This window comes from Mus pahari, chromosome 1 (assembly GCF_900095145.1).
Source record: "Mus pahari chromosome 1, PAHARI_EIJ_v1.1, whole genome shotgun sequence".
In the NCBI taxonomy this organism is placed as follows: Eukaryota; Metazoa; Chordata; class Mammalia; order Rodentia; family Muridae; genus Mus; species Mus pahari.
Genome location: NC_034590.1, coordinates 48266570 through 48286240, shown reverse-complemented (window position 1 = coordinate 48286240; position 19671 = coordinate 48266570). Strand labels below are relative to the sequence as shown.

At 39.7% G+C, this 19671-nt stretch overlaps 1 protein-coding gene across 1 annotated transcript in view; it reads right to left on the bottom strand.

The window, feature by feature from the left end:
• Nucleotides 1–19671, bottom strand: part of Agbl1 (ATP/GTP binding protein like 1) — a 780867-nt gene that overhangs the window by 400984 nt on the left and 360212 nt on the right. Inside the window, exon 18 of the mRNA XM_021192763.1 lies at nucleotides 1409–1538. Coding sequence (XP_021048422.1) covers nucleotides 1409–1538 — 130 coding nt within the window. The remainder of the gene's footprint in view (nucleotides 1–1408; nucleotides 1539–19671) is intronic.

The following is a 19671-nucleotide window of genomic DNA, read 5'->3' as shown; positions in this document are numbered from 1 at the left end:
CCACATTATACTACATAGATAAATATAATTAAAATAAAAAAATTAAAAAATACCCTTAGACTAAGTTCAGGTAAATTTAGCTGATTGGTAGTAATGCCGTTGCCAGAGAATTGGGCTCTATTCCATGAGGGCATCATAATTTTCCCTTTTACAGATGCTAATTTTAATGTTTTTTTTTTTAGCAACAATATACTACAAATACAAGTTCACAGCTATTTTGAGTCCCATGAGTCCTGAAGTATCTTTGAACCTAGAAGTGGGTATCCTGAACACACTCAAAGAGTAAGTCACAAAGGGAGGCTATACCTCAGCATCAAAACCAAAGCAGAACTGAATCTCTGTTCTACTATTTCCATTTGAATGGCCCAAAGGAAAACACTTTATGTGTTCATCTCTTGAAATTGGAGTGCAGGGCTCATAGGCCTTTCCAGGATTCATTAAACATGCAATTCTTTAATCACAGAGTAGATGCTTCAGAAAGTATGTTCTGATAGAACTGCTCATTGTGATATTCCTTCACTTTTACTTAAGCTCTACGTGTGGACATTTGTCCCCACACTTCTAAAGATAGATATGGTCCCAGTTTGTAGAAAACACATGAGCATTCTCATAGGTCACTCTGTTGCCATTTTTTTCTTTCTTATCTGGAACTAAAACCTCTGGTTTCAGATTGTCTGACATCATTTGCATTGCACTTGGGACTGGAAAGGGAAACCTACATATGAAACAACCTAGAACAGTGCTAGAATTGTCCTGAAAAATACATGAGAATATTTTTTTCTAGTTTAATAATGTAAGAATAAAACTATAAAAAAAATGTTCCAGTTTTTACCAGTGAGCACTAAATCACTGTTCTGAACCTATCATGAGATGAGTTGTGTCTTCATAAATATATGTTGCAACTCTAATCCCTGGAACCTGGGAATATGGTCTTGTCCAGGATGTGCATCTTAACAAGTGGAGAAATGCTAAGGTCAGACTGAATAAATGTCCTAACACAATGATGAATGCTCTTAGAAGAGGGGAGTCCAGACCACCAGGCACCAAGCTCAGATGGTCTTGTGAAGATGTAAGTGATGCATCAAATGGGCCACCATAAGCCAAGGACAGTTTAGTACTGCTGGTAGCCCCAACACATAGCAAGAAAGGGGGATGATCTTCCTAAAGTCACTAGCATCAAAACAGCTTGACTGCCAGCCTTCAGAAATGTGATGTGAGGAGTTCTGTTCCTTTAAACTATCCAGCTTGTTGTCATTTGCTATAACAACTATCATAATAAACCCGTCATTAAAGTTTCCCACATATGTTTGTCCCCTTTGTCTATTTTTCTTGCCTTGACAGCTGATGGGCCGTCTCCTAGAGAGTAAGAGGAACCTCATTGTAGTATGAAAAGAAGGGGGTGACTCACCACAGGCCCCCGGCCAGTACTGCTTAGGTAATGGAGGAGACCTTTGGCATGGTAGATGGTTGGTTGGAGATGAGCTTGGGGAAAAAGCCACTGCCTGTTGAGATCCTCGCCTCTCAGTGAGCATCTGTGACTGCAGGAAGGGACAATAAGCAAAGAAACATACATTTAGACAAGAAATTGCGTCATAAAATAAAACCCAAGCTGACAAACAATTAAACTAATGAATCCAACTTTGCTCTGACTTCTGCCACCAGCTCCAGATGTCCAGGAAGCTGCAGATCTGTACTAGAAGAGTATGGAGTGGCCTAGTTATCTGCAGCTGTGGGAACTAGAAACTTAATACAGGGTTAAAATTGTTCTAAGACAAAATTTGGGAAACATGATTTCCCCACTGTATGTACCCATTTAAAACAAAAAAACAAAAAACAAAACAAAACAAAACAAAACCAAAGAAAAAACAAAGTCAATGTATGACTCTCCAGGCCCTTTAGTTCTACAAATAACTAATTTGACCTCAAGATAGCACACACAGTATAATGAAATACAATATTTCTGGATAGCCCAAAAGCATTATTAAACTCAATATTATTATTACACTTCAGTGAAGAAACAAGTAACCTAAAGTATATAACTAAATATTTACACCTAAGATCCTTTGCCTCTAGCCCACAGATCCCTTCTTAGGGAATCCTTGAAAACTGCCAGAACCAAGCTCAAGATTATATGTTCCCTGGGGATAATCATAGTCAAAGCTAACATGTTAGGTTTAAAGATTATTCAACTCTTTAACAAGAGGCAAAGCTTCCAGGGAGAGTTATCCTATGAGCCCAAGACAACTGAAAAGTTTATCAGAAGCAAACCATTCATAGGATGGATATTTTCCTAGGTATGATGGTTATTGTGGCTATGATGGTATTTATCCTAGATGGTGAGCCAGCAAGATGGCACAGATTGAAGGGACCAACACAATATCCCTATCACCAGAACCACCACCATTAATTCCCCTCCCACTAGTACCCTTCTAATCTCTACCACAATGAAATTGCTTAATTTCTTCTGAACAAGTGTTTGACCAAGCTTCCCATATCCATCCATTCCCACCTATTTAACTTTCAGCAGGTCGGCCCTGTCCCCAAAATTTCATGAATTCCCAAGCTAAGAAATTGTAGTTCTGTATATATATATATATATATATATATATATATATATATATATATGTAGTCTGTATGTGTCTGTGTGTGTGTCTGTGTGTATGTGCGTGTAAGAGAGAAAGAGAGAGAGAGAGAGAAAGAGAGAGAGAGAGAGAGANAGAGAAAGAGAGAGAGAGAGAGAAAGAGAGAGAGAGAGAGAGAGAGAGAGAGAGAGAGAGAGAGTTAATGCCAGTAACAATAGAAAGGAAAAGCATGACAGAATTGATCTATGGCATATTTGCTTCATTTCTTTTTTTTTTTCATTTTTTATTTGTTATTTTATTTATTTACACTTCAAATGTTATCTCCCTTCCCAGTTTCTCCTCCACAAAGTCCCTATCCCCTCCTCCCTGCACCTGCATCTAGGAGGGTGTTTCCCCCACCCACCCACCCATTCCTGCCTCAGCAGCCTAGCATTCCCCTATTCTGGGTCATCAAGCCACCACAGGACCAAGGGGCTCCCCTCCCAGTGATGCCAGATAAGGTAATCCTCTACTACATATCCATTTGGAGCCATGGTTGCCCCCTGTGTATTCTTTGGTTGGGAGTTAGTCCCTAGGAGCTTTTGGTTAATATTGTTGTTCTTCCTATGAGAATGCAAACCCCTTCAGCTCCTTCAGTCCTTGCCCTAACTTCCCCATGCTCAGTCCAATGTTTGTCTGTATACATCCACATCTGTTTTGGTCTGGCTCTGGCAGAGCCTCTCGGGAGACAGCTATACCAGGCTCCTGTCAGTAAGCATTTCTTGGCATCAGCAATAGTGTCTGAGTTTGGTGTCTGCAGATGGGATGGATCCCTAGGTGGGACAGTCTCTGGATGGCCTTTCCTTCAGTCTCTGTCTGTCCCACTCTTTGTCCTTACATTTTCTCTTGACAGGAAGAATTCTGTATTAATATTTTTGAAGTGGGTGGGTGGCCCCATTCCTCAACTGGGGGCTGTGTCTATCTACTAGATATGCTCTCTGCAGGTTCTCTCTCCCCTTTGTTGGGTATTTAGGCTAATGTCCTCCCTGTTGGGTCTTGGGAACATTTTGGGTCCCTGGCATTTGGGACTTTCTAGTGGCTAACCCCAGTTTCCCCTCCCCCACTGCTACACAAAAACTTTTAAATTCCTGACCCTCTGTACTTCTCCCCCATCTCCTCCCATATCTGAATTGGCCCCCTTTTTTCCCTCCCCCTCTTCTCTCCCTCCCAGATCCATTAGGTTTTTATTCTGAAATCAAGGCATTCAATAGTCTGAGAATACTTTAACTGCTGTTTGACTTTTCTTGCCTTGACCTGAATTCTCATCAACAGTGCAGACTTTATTTTTTCTGTAACACTGACCATAATGAAATGAACTGAGGTTCTTTCAAAGCATTCCTGTTTATGTACACAAAAACTGCGTGTATTGTTATGTATCCAGCAGCCAACAATTCTGTGATTCCCTCTCCCTCTTCTTTCCCTCAGCTCCATGGAGACCAAGTTCAGGGGCAACATCTACATGGAAAGGTTCAGAGATTACCACACAGCAGAAACACAATTCTGTACAGTAATTCTTAAAAATAAAGAAAATGAAAGTTCTATATCGCGACTAGAAACCACCCAAGTTTTGATCATCACTGTGTATGGGATTTGGGGAGCTGATTTATAATCAGTATTCTCACGTAGGAAAAGCAAATTTGTTTACCCTGCTTCCCAAGGTTATCATCATTATGCACCGCCAACCCTGCTCTACTCTGGATTGTTTTGAAGATCAAATGAAATGATACCTACCACTTGTGTTTTCATGGAAATTAAGCTGCATAGTCCTATGACCATCTACTTCTTCCTGTGTGATTATACTCACAGCTATATCCACACGCACATGCGTATCCATATCTCCACCCCTGTCCCCAGTGGTCAGAGATGCATAGCTCAGTGGTGACCATGCCCACTGTTTTCTTGCCTCATACAAACTAAACTGCCTATGAATACCAGTCAGGAATCAATATGCAGGGTGAATCGAAAAGAGAAGAACCTACACCAGGGACCACAGAGAGGGGCTGAAATCTGCTTTGAAGTTTTTGATTTAAGCACACTCCATGGTCGAGGCAGTGGAATGGATTGGAAAAGAATTAATCAAAATAAAAAAAAAAATTACAAAGAGAATTACTGATTACTCTTTAGGCTACTAGCCAGGGCTAAGGGAGGAAAAGAAATAGGATTGTCCATGATTTGCATGTGGAGAAAGTTGTGACAGTGAAAATGATATAAATGTTTGGAAGCTGCTATTTTAGGGAAAGTTTTGTTTAGTGGCTGTTTTCTGGGATAAAGAAATTGAACCATCCCAGCGACAGAGCTCGGCTGTGCAGATTTGAGAACCACGCATGCTTGCATTTGTATTCCGGCCTGCATGTGTGGCTTGATTTGGAGGTATCTCTGTGTGTGCCTACAGCTTTGATATTTCCTACAGCTCGGCAACTGCCGACATCCACAATGTGTACTACACCTGCCTTGAGAGCTTTTTCTTTTAAAGCAAATCCATTTGCTCCCAATCTGCAAATCCGTTTGGCATTTTATGTTAATGATACCTGAGATCCCTGTAGTCATAGGAACTGCTGGTGCTCTTCGCAGGGATTTGTTTTAAGCATATGAAGATGAAAATGCACCCCATCTTATTATCTACTGTAGCGTTTCTGCAATGACAGCTGCCGCTTCGATGTGCAGAGAATTAGCAGATGGATAGTGATGATGGGCTGGCAAGACATTCAGAGCCTGTAATTTCTGAGAAGGGGTCATCCCTCAAATAGAGTTTGAAGTCTTGCTTTACTTACAGGAAGAGCAAGGAGTGATCAGTGCTATTCTTCCACACTGAAAATGGAAAACTTACATAGAAAAAAAAAAATCACATACCTCCTGTTTGCATGGGCAATATGATATAACTGGCCTTCCACAATTTTTATCAACCCGTCTCTCTTTCTTTATCCTCTTTGTGTCTCTTTCTTTCTCTCTGTCCCTATCTCTGTCTCTCTGTCTCTGTCTGCTTCTCATTTATGTTTTTCTGTGTGTTGTGTCTCTCTATATCTTTCTGTGTGTCTCTTCCTGTTTCTCCTCTGTGTCTCTCTGATTGCCTTGTCTCTGTTTCTGTGTCTCTGACTCTCTCTCTCTCTCTCTCTCTCTCTCTCTCTCTCTCTCTCTCTCTCTCTCTCGTCTGTCTATTTCTGTGTCTCTCTGTCTCTGTCTCTGTCTCTCCCTTTCTCTCTCTCTCTGACAAAGTCTCATATATTCACACTAGCCTCAAACTTGTTAGGTAGTCAAGGAAGACTTTGAACCTTCAGCTCTCTTGCCTTGCCCCCTGAGTGCATGTGTTACTATCCTAGTTTATGACCCTCTGGGGATCAAAATCAGGGAATTGGGCTTCAGGCATCCCAGGCTAGCACTCTACCAACCATGCCTACTTGTTTTTGTTGTTGGATTTTTGTTGTTGTTGTTGTTATTGTTGTTGTTTTTAGCTTAAGTTTAAATATTTTCATTTATAATAAAGTTTGTATGCAGAAAATGCGATGGTTTAGAATACCCAAATATCCAGATATTTCAATGTTACCTTGAAATACTTGTATCCCAGAAAACCTCTCAAATGAAAATCACTTTATCTCTCAGTCTAGATCTATTATTATAACAAGAATCACGGTGCTAAGATACCTGACCAAAATGGGAGCTCATTATCTTTTACTAGCTTTGAATGTTTCTATGCATTTGTTTATTTTTGAGGAAAGCCTCAGGTGAGTCACAGTGGTCATGAACTCACCACAGTCAGTGATGGCTTTGAATAATTAATATCCCATTTCTATTTCTTGAATGCTAAGATTTCAGAAATGCGCCACTACAGTCAAATTGTTTTATGCAGTTTGTGATCAAATGAAAGGCTCCATGCATGCCTGCTAGTACCATGCCAACTGAGCTGTATCCTGAACCCTGATTGATGAGGGGTTTTAGGTGGAGTGGGCACCGTGACTGCCTATTCTTATAAGTGCTTCATATAGACATGGTCCACTCACTCTGCCAGATATCCACAATCTATATCCAAATACTCATCATCCTTGAAGAATAATACACAGGGATTCTGTTGAGGTTCTTTTTGTTTAGATTATAGTTTGAAAGTAGAGAGGATTGTAAAAAAGTGAAGATTTCTGGGGTGGGGAAAATGAGAAGGGGTCTGGAAAGGTAGAAATATTATTCAATTTCAAAAGTAGCTATTTAAATTTCAAAATTGAAATTTTGGTGATGTACATTTCCTTTGTAAAACAAAGAAAACTGGCCCTGCATGGTGGCACATTATTGTGATATTAGAGCATGATAGACAAAGAGAGGAGGGTCAGAAAAATAAGGTTAACCCCAGCTACAAAGTTACAAGCAGGGCGACCTGGCTACATCATGAGACCTGACATCCAAAGTTATAAGAAGAAGGAAAACAAGGAGAAAGAGAACATTCACCCAACTAATGGCACTCATTCTTTTCTTTATCACGTCTCTCCCCACTTTGGGTAAGCTTAACTCTGTAGCCCTCCAATTCAAAATCCTGCCCCCTCCTTTTCTTGAGTGCTGCAAATTCAGGTATGTACTACCAGACCCAACTTCTCAAAATTATACTCTTAACACTAACTATAGATCACGGTGATCAGCCAATCACAGCAATTACCAAGACACTGGGAGATATGTATTATAAACAATCAACTCAGAAAGAAGTGTATGAACCAGCAGGATTCTCGAAGCAAAGAATGGGCCATAAATCAGAAAAGCAAGGGAGAGATTGAGTGTCTTCCTATAAGAGAATTTACAAAACTGGAATCAGACAAAAACATGATTCAAAATTTTCCCATCTGTCTATGTCTGAACAATGGAGAGAAGGTACCCAGCAGACAGAACAGAGGAGGCCAGGATGGATAGCAAGAGAGCCCCAGCACAGCAAGCTCTGGAATCTTAGGAATGGCAATGTGTTCGCGATCCAGAAAGCACTTTCATCAGTGTAAGCACATCCCACACTGGGACAAAGTGTGGGTACAGAAGGAAACTCTTTTCAAAAGCTCAGGGATGTGTTGAAACCTCTAGATCTTGGCAGCCCTGGATAAGGCACATTGTCCAGATGCTGTGCTCAGAGCTTTCCAAATGAACATTTCTCACATGCAAAAGGGAAATAAAAGGAGAACAAATCAAATTAATTTCAAGGTAGTTTGAAAGCTCAAGACAATCAGGGTTTTTAGGAGCATTTTATTATGCTTAGGAGATCATTTGTAACTCAAAATCCTTACAGTTAAAAATCGAGAGCAGAAAAAACCCCAAGAAAGTTGTTTGTTCTCCAGCAACTCCAGAGACTCAGAAATAAGTTTCCAGAGATTGATTAAATCATAGCCCAAGAATGAGAAAACCATTATAGGTGTCCAACACTTTGGTCTCTGTAACATAATGTCATCTACAATGTCCAAGCTTGAAAACTGTTCAACTGAGTTAGACAAAAGTCACAGGAAGTTCTCACAGATTTTTTAATGAGTTTAGGACTGTACCTGACCTTAGCTACATGCAGCCTACTAGTCAAACACTGGACATGCCTAGATTAACCAGCAGCTGACCTTAACATCATCTTTTTAAAGAAAAATATCCAGCTTCTGGCTATTATAAATACGGCTGCTATGAACACAGTGGAGCATGTATCCTTTTACATGGTGGAGCATCTTCTGGGTATTTGCCCAGGAGAGGTATTCCTGGATCCTCCGGTAGTACTATGTCCAATTTTCTGAGGAATGGACAAACTGATTTCCAGAGTGGTTGTACCAGCTTGCAATCCTACCAGCCATGGAGTTTTGCTCTTTCTCCACACCCAAGCCAGCATCTGCTGTCACCTAAGTTTTTGATCTTAGCCATTCTGACTGGTGTGAGGTGGACTCTCAGGGTTGTTTTCATTTGCATTTCCCTGATGACTAAGGATGTTGAATATTTTTTTAGGTGCTTCTCAGCCATTTGGTATAAGCTCAGAATACCCAAGATACAATTCACAAAACACGTGAAACTCAATAAGAAGGAAGACCAAAGTGTGGACACTTCAATCTTTCTTAGAAGAGGGAACAAAATACCCCTGGAAGAAGTTATAGAGACAAAGTGTGAAGCAGAGACTGAAGGAATGACCATCTAGAGGCTGCCCCACCTGGGGATCCATCCCATAAACAACCATCCCAAACCAGACACTATTGTGGATGCCAACAAGAGCTTACTGAGAGGAGCCTGATATAGCTGTTTCCTGAGAGGCTCTGCCAGTGCCTGACTAATACAGAAGTGGACGCTCACAGCCATCCATTGGACAGAGCATAGGGTCCCCAATGAAGGAGCTAGAGAAAGTACCTAAGGAGCTGACAGGGTCTGCAGCCCCATAGGAGGAACAACGCAATTAACTAACCAGTACCCCCAGAGCTCCCTGAGACTAAGCCACCAACCAAAGAAAACACATGGTGGGACTCATGGCTCTAGCTGCATATGTACCAGAGGATGGCCTAGTTGGTCTACAATGGGAGGAAAGGCCCTTTGTCCTGTGAAGGTTCTATGCCCCAGTAATAAGGAATGCCAGGACCAGGAAGCTGGAGTGGGTGGGTTGGGGAACAGGGTAGGGAGAGAGTATAGAGGGTTTTCAGAGAGGAATCTAGGAAAGGGGATAGAATTTGAAATGTAAATAAAGAAAATATCTAATTAAAAACAAAGAAAATTATCTAGACGATGGAGGAATCTCTCAGTCAGTAAAGCACTGCTCTTGAAAGCATTATGACTTAAGTTTGGTCCCCAGAAACTACATAAATGGTTGGGCATGCTGGCACATTCCTGAAATCTCAACACTAGAAAGGTAGACACAGAAGGATCTTGAAGCTTGCCAACTAGGCAGTCTAGCCTAATATATGAGGACCAGGCCAACAAGAGACTTTGTCCCAAAGAAGGCAGCAGTATTCCTGCGGATGACAAGTGAAGTTTTCTTAGATGCTCCATGTACACACACAGACATGCACATATACATGCAAACGCACACATATTCACACACACATGAATGCAGATACATCTGAAGAGAAATACTCAAAGTTAAAACTTTAACATAAGCCCATCTAAGTATTAATTGGTTGTTCTCCATGCTTTCTTTCCCCCCAAAGTGTCTCCACCCACTAGTAGCACCTGGACTACCCTTGCCTCCTACTTCTAAATCTACATGTGAATTAGGGTCCTATGGAATCTGGGCATGGTGAAGTGAAAGACATGATGCATCACACAGTACAGAAGGAAAGCAAGAAAATTAACCTTTAAAAATGGAGCCATGTCCTTTAGAAAGGGCAGCATTGCCCCACATTGAAGAGAAGTCTAACAGATGATATTTAGAATCTCTCACCTGGAGCAGAGGCAGTTCAAAGTCTGCAAGGCAAGCAATCCCCTGCTACAGCACACACCAGAGCACCCTGCTTCCTACTGTCATGTTAGTGTCTGACATGTTTATTATTATTATTATTATTATTTGAAACCAATACAGAGTAAAATGTAAATGCACTTTCTCTTACTATACAAACTGGATTTTGTAAAAGCAAACTTCCCACAGAACAATTCAAACTATCATAATATAGGATCAATTTTAGTCACACTCAACTTTTCCTCTCTCTCTCTCTCTCTCTCTCTCTCTCTCTCTCTCTCTCTCTCTCTCAAACAGTTTGTATGCCAGTGGGGAAGAGCCTACAACATCACTCAAGTCCATCAACGACATGCAATCAGATGATTCTCATTTTCTCACAGCCTTTGATACCATATACAAATAGACACATTTTTAACTGAAACGACTGACACCAAAAGCATACATTGCAAAGTATTTACATTTCTTGAGACAAACAAGGAATTGTGAAGAATTTGCTAAACACCCTTGCCACAGAACAGTTATTTCTTAGGACCCATGACCAATGTTGAGGCTATCCAAATGCCATTACAGGTGCTAACTGGATACAGTTCACACTTAATATTACTTACCAGACAAGAGAAAATTATTTAGCTTAGAAATTTTTAATATTTTATTGAGCCTTGCAAAGTGTTAGAATAGACGGTATGGGAATAAGATTTCAAAACCAAGAACTAATGATTATTTCTATGACAAAAACCTGAAAAATGCAAGATCTGGTACAGTTAAGAAAATATTGATAATCAATAAGAATTGATGAGAACTATGCATTCTTAAACACAACACACACATAATACAACATATACACAGACATATAGCACACAGAGAGATACAATATGCACACACACACACACACACACACACACACACTCCTAAATGTAACACTTGAGGAACTTGAAGGAAACCTCTTCTTACCTTTACTGAATGGAAACATTTCATTTTGTAAGTTGTACAAGATACATAACAAGATAATGAAGATTCATCTTGTATCCCAGGTCCCTCAGAGCCCAGTCTGCACAGGAAAGCCTGCAGACTGCAGAAGCAACATAGCTTCTGGGACAGGCCCCGTTTAAGGCCTTCATCTTCAGCCAGGATCAGATCTGAGCTCCAGACATCTGTGCTCTTCCACTATCAGAGGAGAGGTGGCCTGCAGAGAGTACTCTGACCACTGAGACTCAGGGGAGAGTCCCAATAGTGCTGACAGACTATCACAGGACAAAAAAGCTCCAGGCAGAGACAGCTATAACAACTAACACCAGAGATTACCAGATAGTGAAAGGCAAACATAAGAGTCTTATTAACAGAGAGCAAGACTACTCACCATCATCAGAACCCAGCACTCCCACCTCAACTAGTCCTGGAAACCCCAACACACCGGAAAAGCAAGACTCGGATTTAAAATCATATCTCATGATGGTGGTAGAGGATTTTAACAAGGGCATTAATAACTCACTTAAAGAAATACAGAAGAACACTGCAAGAGGTAAAAGCCCTTAAAGAATTACAAGAAAATACTGCTAAACAAGTAGAAGTCTTTAAAAAAGAAACAAAAATCCCTTAAAGAATTACAGGAAAATACATCCAAACAGGTGATGGAATTGAACAAAACCATCCAAGATCTAAAAATGGAAGTAGAAACAATAAAGAAAACCCAAAGGGAGACAACCCTAGAGGTAGAAACCCTAGGAAAGAAATCAGGAACCATAGATGAGAACATCAGCAACAGAATACAAGAGATGGAAGAGAGAAACTCAGATGCAGAAGATTACATAGAGAACATGGACACAACAAGCAAAGAAAATGCAAAATGCAAAAAGATCCTAACTCAAAATATCCAAGAAATCCAGGACACAATGAAAAGGCCAAACCTATGGATAATAGGAGTAGATGAGAATGAAGAATTTCAACTTAAAGGGCCAGCAAATATCTTCAACTAAATTATAGAAGAAAACTTCCCTAACCTAAAGAAAGAGATACCCATGAACATGTAAGAAGACAACAGAAATCCAAATAGACTGGACCAGAAAAGAAATTCCTCCTAACACATAATAATCAGAAGAAAAAATGCACCGAATGGCTGAGAAAGACTTGAAAAAATGTTCAACATCCTTAGTCATCAGGGAAATGCAAATCAAAACAACCCTGAGATACCATCTCACTCAAGACAGAAAGGCTAAGATCAAAAATTCAGGTGACAGCAGACGCTGGTGTGGTTGTGGAGAAAGAGGAACACTCCTCCATTGCTGGTGGGATTGTAAGCTTGTACAACCACTCTGGAAATCAGTCTGGTGGTTCCTCAGGAAATTGGACATAGTACTACTGGAGGATCCAGCAATACCTCTTCTGGGCATATGCCCAGAAGATCTTGCAACTGGTAATGAGGGCACATGCTACACTATGTTCATAGCAGCCTTATTTATAATAGCTAGAAGCTGGAAAGAACCCAGATGTCCCTCAATAAAGTAATGGATACAGAAACTGTGGTACATTTACACAATGGAGTTCTACTCAGCTATTAAATTCTTGGGCAAATGGATGTATCTGGAGGATATCATCCTTAGTGAGGTAACCCAATCACAAAAGTCACTAGATATGCACTCACTGATAAGCGGATATTAGTCCAGAAACTTAGAATACCTAAGTTACATTTTGCAAAACACAAGAAAACCAAGAAGGAAGACTATCACATGGATACTTCATTCCTCCTTAGAATAGGGAACAAAATACCCATGAAAGGATATAGATACAGAGACAATATTTAGAGATAAGATGAAATGATGGACTATCCAGAGACTACCCCATCCAGGGATCCATCCCATCATCAGCCACCAAACCCAGATACTACTGCACATGCCAGCAAGATTCTGCTGAAGGGACCCTGATATAGTGGCCTGTTGTGAGGCCATGCCAGTGCCTGGCAAACACAGAAGTGGATGCTCACAGTCAGCTATTGGATGGAACACAGGGCCCCTAATAGAGGAGCTAGAGAAAGTACCCAAGGAGCTGTAGGGGGCTGCAACCCTGTAGGTGCAACAACAATATGAACTAACCAGTACCCCCTGAGCTCGTGTCTCTAGCTGCATATGTAACAGAAGATGGCCTAATTGGCCATCATTGGGAAGAGAGGCCCCTTGCTCTTGTAAACTTTATATGACCCATCACAGGGGAAGGCCAGGGCCAAGTAGTGGGAATGGGTGGGTATAGGGAACTTTCAGGAGAGCATTTGAAATGTAAATAAAGAAAATAATAATAAATNAAAAAATNAAAAAAAAAAAACCTAGGATAGCAAAAACCATTCTCAGCAGTATAACAACTCCTGATGGAATCACCATATCTGACCTTAAACTGTACCACAGAGAAATTTTGATAAAAACTGTATGGTACTGATAGAGTGACAGACAGGTAGATCAATGGAATAGAATTGAAGACCCAGAAATGAATCCACACACCTATAGTCACTTGATTTTTGACAAGGGAGCTAAAACCGTCCAGTGAAAAAAAGACAGCACTCACTGATAAGTGGATATTAGCCCAGAAACTTAGAATATTCTAGATATAATTTGCCAAACACAAGAAAACCAAGAAGGAAGACCACAGAGTGGATACTTCATTCTTCCTTAGAATAGCGAACAAAATAACCATGGAAGGAGTTACAGAGATAAAGTTTGGAGCTGAGACAAAAGGATGGACCTTCCAGAGAGTGCCCCACCTCGGGATGCATCCCATAATCTGCCACCAAACACAGACACTATTGCATATGCCAGCAAGATTTTGCTGAAAGGACAGTGATATTGCTGTCCCTTGTAAGGCTATGCAGTGCCTGGCAAATACAGAAATGGATGCTCACAGTCAGCTATTGGATGGAACACAGGGCCCCAATGGAGGAGCTAGAGAAAATACCCAAGGAGCTAAAGGGGTCTGCAACCCTATAGGTGGAACAACAATATGAACTAGCCAGTACCCCCTGAGCTTGTGTCTCTAGCTGCATGTGTAACAGAAGACGGCCAAGTCGGCCATCATTGGGAAGAGAGGCCCCTTGGTCTTCCAAACTTTATATGACCCAGCACAGGGGAATGCCAGGGCCAAGTAGTGGGAGTGGGTGGGTAGGGGAGCAGGGGCGGGGGTAGGGTATAAGGAACTTTTGGGATAGCATTTGAAATGTAATTGAAGCAAATATCTAATAAAAATTGAAAAATATATCTATTTGTTAAAAATAGATAATGAATATCACTATAACTGTGGCGATTGTAGCTACATGAATCTATCATGTAAGAGGTGTCATGTGAAAGAGGTGTCCGTGAAAGGAGCATACAGCTTGGTAAAGAAGGTGTGGAACCATCATACAAATGATGTGTTTGTGTGTGTGTGTGTGTGTGTGTGTGTGTGTGTGTGTTTAGTATATGTATGATACATATATTATATGTATATAAAATAAATGTTTATATCATAAATGCAGCAGATATGTGTATATAATATATATGTATTATTTTATACACATACATGTATAATTTTGTAGATGACTTTATAGTGCATCTTAAGCACCAATGAACACAAGTAACAAAGCAAACAGATACAACATGTTAACAGGAAAAAGTTAATTTCCATAAGAAAAGCACCTAAAAGTAATGTGACAAATCCAGAAAAACAGTATTCTACTTTTCTTTTTAAAATAAAAACCTGTGTGAACTGATCTTTGCAGTGACTTTCAGCATATATAGCTATGATTTCAAAGAAAACACATACAAAAATTTAGGAGCAATAAGATATGCATGCATTGATTTGTGCAGAGATACAAAAATGATAAATCAGAAATTAATAAAAGTTATGACCTATATTGTGCAGAAATAAAGGATTAAAAATAAAGATTCAGTAAACAGAAGCAGAGGTGAAAGGATGAGGGCAAGTGATGGTTCTCATCTCACAGCTCAGTGTGGAACGTCAGCTTCCAGGTTGTTTATCATGACCTTAGGATCAGTAAAGCTGTACATGACCTCTCCATGGCAGGAACCTAACTATGGTACGAACACTGAAGAGCAATTTAAACTTGTGACACACAAACAACACTGAGGAAAGGAGAATGGGAAAACAGTTCTGAGTCACAGTAGTGTTACAGTTGTGTAGTGCTTCACTGTGGGGCTTTTCCATACTATTCCAGGATTTCATGCTAATGTGCATCGACTCACTTTATTTGTGCTAATCATTGATTTCTAAAATTTTCCAGATATATATTATCTGAAAACATATATGTATATGTGTGTATATGATATATATTTAAAATAAAATTTGGAGATTAAAAATAACTGTATACCTTCTGTAAACAGCATTAGGTAAGTCTGAGCTAAAGATTCTGAGTCTGCACTCAGTACCTTTTAGTGATTAAAAAAAAAACAAGTCAGGAATGATAGCTATCAGGGTTCTTAAAAATTATTAACAAGATGTGGGTTCTGTGGTGTATTGGACTTCGTTGTTGGTGTGAACCTACATTTTTGAATACACAGGCAAATAAAGAAGCAGTTATATGTGGTATTGGGGTGTATGTGTGTATGTGTGTGTGTGTATGTGTGTGTGTGTGTGTGTGTGTGCATGCATTCACATGTTTATTTTCTAGTTCTCAATACCAGTACACATAAAAACAAAATGCCTTTATAGCAGGGAACGTATCCAATGCACTAATCTCTATTTTGGAGCATTATTACCTACAAAGGAAAATAAGCACTTAAAAAAATACCTGCTTCCACCATGAGGAAGAGCAGTGAAAAGTATCTAAAATAGTGGTTCTGGAAAATAAGGAGTCTCCCTTCTTTTTAAAATACATTTGAAATGCCAAAAATTCCAAGTCTTTGGAATTACAATGTCCAAACACAGTAATACTTTTAAATAAAATAAATTGAAATGGCTAAGTATTAAATTTCATAGAAAATAAAAAATACTTTTAAGTTTATACTGCCATAAATTAAGAAAGAACAATAGTTCCAATTTTGTTAGAATTTTAGTTAGCAAATGCAAAAATGATGGGAAAACCATAAAGTTCTCATTTGGCAAATGCTACAGTAGCCATAATTTTGTACAGAACTCGCCGATAGATGTGAACAAAAGTATATAAGTCACCATCCAGAGACTGCACCACTCAGAGATCCATTCCATAATCAGTCACCAAACGCAGACACTAATGCACATGCCAGCAAGATTTTGCTGAAAGGACCTTCATAGAGCTGTCTCTTGTGAGGCTATGCCAGTGCCTGGCAAATACAGAAGTAGATGCTCATAGTCATCTATTGGATGGACCACAGGGCCCCCAATGGAGGAGCTAGAGAAAGTACCCAAGGAACTGAAGGGGGTTGCAACCCTATAGGTGGAACATCAATATGAACTAACCAGTACCCCCCAGAGCTCATGTCTCTAGCTTCATATGTAGCAGAAGATGGCCTAGTCAGCCATCATTGGGAAGAGATGCCCCTAGGTCTTACAAACTTTACATGCCCCAGCACAGGGGAATGCCAGGGCCAAGAAGTGGGAGTGGATGGGTAGGGGAGCAGGATGGGGAGAGGGTATAGGGGACTTCTGAGATAGCATTTGAAATGTAAATGAGGAAAATATCTAATAAAATAATTGGAAAAAAAAGCTATAATTACTACGTTACAGGTTTTGAAAGGTTTAGAAACTGGCCTAATGTCACACAGCCAGGTTAACTTTGAATTTGAATAAACTATGCATCATGCAAGAGGGCTATTTGCAAGATGCTCACTCACACAACTTACCCATATAATGAGCCTAGAGCCCTTAAGGCATGAAAGATGGGAAGGAAAGAAACAGGGATGAAGAGTCTTTGCCTCCTACATCCATACTCACCAGTCCATCTCAACTTCAACTTCTGCCATTCAATGTATGTGTTAAACTTGGGGACTTCGGTTTTTTTTTTTTTTTTTTTTTTTTTTTTGGTTCAAGTAGGGATTGCACTGCTCAATATTTTTAAAATAAATGATCATGGAGTCTGGAAAAATAGTTCTCAGAGACAACACACTTGCTGCATGAACATGAGGATCTGAGTTTGATTCAGCAGCACTCACATAGAAGCCAGGAGCAGGGGTATACTTCTATACTTCCATGGTACTGGAAAGCATAGGGACACAGGACTATTATTGGTCAGCCAGTCTAACTGAAAAGACAAACTCCACATTCAATCAGTTATTCATCAAAGCCTAGGATTAGCAGAATACACCTGGCATCAACTTCTAGAATCTACATGTATAAACATAATTAAGTATAAATATGCACATATTCATATAAGCAACACACACACACACACACACACACACACACACACACACACAAGTAATGGCCTGTGAGTACAATGGTATGACTCATAGCTTTACTGTAAGTCTTAAAAATATTCTCATATTGAGTGTTTTTTTTTTTTTTTTAAAGGAAGTGTTTTATTGTTTGGACTTCGGTTTTCCTGAGACAGTTTTGTACTATGTATAGCCCCAGCTTCCCTAAAATGATACTAATTCACCTGCCTTTGCCTCCCAAGTTCTGCGATGAAAGGACTGTTCCATAATATTGCACTTTTTTTCTCCAGATCCCTTCAAAGCAAAATAAGTACTATCGTGTTTCACAAGTCAGTGTAAAGCGTAATGTGATGTTCAAAATATAAAGAATCCAAAAGATATAGAGCTCATTAATTACCAAATATTGATTGCCCAACTAAAGTGCCTACGATGCATCAGATAGCACTTAAATAGTATCTCCAAGCCAAACATTGCAGCAGTGTACATGTGCTCCAAAACTTTGCATTCTCATGACTATTATCAGGTAAGGGCAGCAGTCAGCTAACATGAGTACCTGCTCTGCTCATTTCTCAACCACAGAACAGTGTAGCCATCATCATGTGGTAGCAACTAACTCATCTTAATCTAAAGAATAAAGGAAATTCAACTCCCTATTCTCCTGCTGCCAGGAAGGTTCTTTATGGACAGTCAATACCTAGAATTCAAACTGTAGTGTTTTGTTTTTTTTGTTTCTACTGTCAAAGCAACAGTTTTAATCGTGGAATATTGGTGACCTTGGATCATCTCTGTGTACACGATGGTGTGCTCAGCCTTCCTACAGTTTATTTTGGAATAAAAGTTGTCATGTTTTCTTCGATGGATGTATTTACAGAAAAAAAAAAAAAAAAAAAAAAAAACAACCCAGCTAAATATTCCTCTTCCTCCACATCCTTGCCAGCATGGGCTGTCACATTAGTATTTGATCTTAGCCATTCTGCTTGGCATAAGTTAGAATTTCAGGTTATTTTGATTTGCATTTCCATGATGACTAAGGAAGGATGTTGAACATTTCTTTATGAGTTTTTCGCCCATTTGAGATTCTTCTGTTGATATTTTCTGTTTAGCTCTTTATCCCATTCTTTAATTGGGTTATTTGGTTTTCGGGCATCTAACTTTATAAGTTCTTTATATATTTTGGATATTAGCCCTCTATCAGATGCAGGGGTACTGAAGAATTTTTCCCAAATCTGTAGGCTGCTGTTTTGTCCTTTTGATAGAATCCTTTCCCTTACAGAAACTTTTCAGTTTCAAGAGATCCCATTTGTCAGTTGTTGATCTTAGAGCATGAGCCATTGCTGTTCTGTTCAGAAATATTTCCCCATGTGACAATGCCTCTGAGGCTATTTCTCACTTTCTCTTCTACTAGCTTCAGTGTATCTGGTTTTATGTTGAGGTCCCTGATCCACTTGGACTTAGGCTTTGTACAGGTGATAAATATGGATCAATTTGTATTCTTCTACAAGCAGACCACCAGTTAGGCCAGCACCATCTGTTGAAAGTGCTTTCTTTTTCCCCTGTAATGGTTTTGACTTCTTTAGCAAATATCTAGTGTCCATAGGTGTGTGGGTTTATTTCTGGGTAAAATACATATACAAAGTCATAAAAAGAGTCTCATTTCCACATTGATGAAGCAAAGTCAAAGAAGTTTACAGCTGAGATCTCCCAAGAAATTCAAATTCTAGTGAAACATAAGGTGTCATATTTCTTTTCCTAAAAGAAAAGAACACCTCATTCCCTCTATTATCATCTTGCTGAAGGTCTGTGGTCTTGAATGCCTTCTAAATACACACCAGTATACTCATAGGCCAGGGAACCTCTCAGCTTCCATCAGAGAAGCTTGCTTTTGTATGGGTTAACACAAAGAATCACAACTTGTCAAAGTATACAGGAAAGGTGACTGCATATCCATCTTAACCACCAGGCCCTCTAAACACAAGGCCCAGGGAATATTAAAGAAGATCTGGTTGTGAGAGGCAAATGTTTATATGAAAACCTTAATATCAGTGTCTTCTATACATGGAAAAAGCATTATTAAATGCAGCGTAGTTGCACTTAACTCCAAATCATATGTACAAAATTGAGGCTCCAGCCCTTCCTAAGGACTATTGACAGTTAATGGTGGCTAGGAGAATGACTGTTGTTTTCTTCAGTGATGTAGCCATGGTAAGTTGTCCAAGTTCCAGTAAAGAAACTCCTACTAATACTCATACTGTCAACCAGTCAATGCTAATTAAACTTAGTCACACACACACACACACACACACACACACACACACACACACACAGAGAGAGAGAGAGAGAGAGAGAGAGAGAGAGA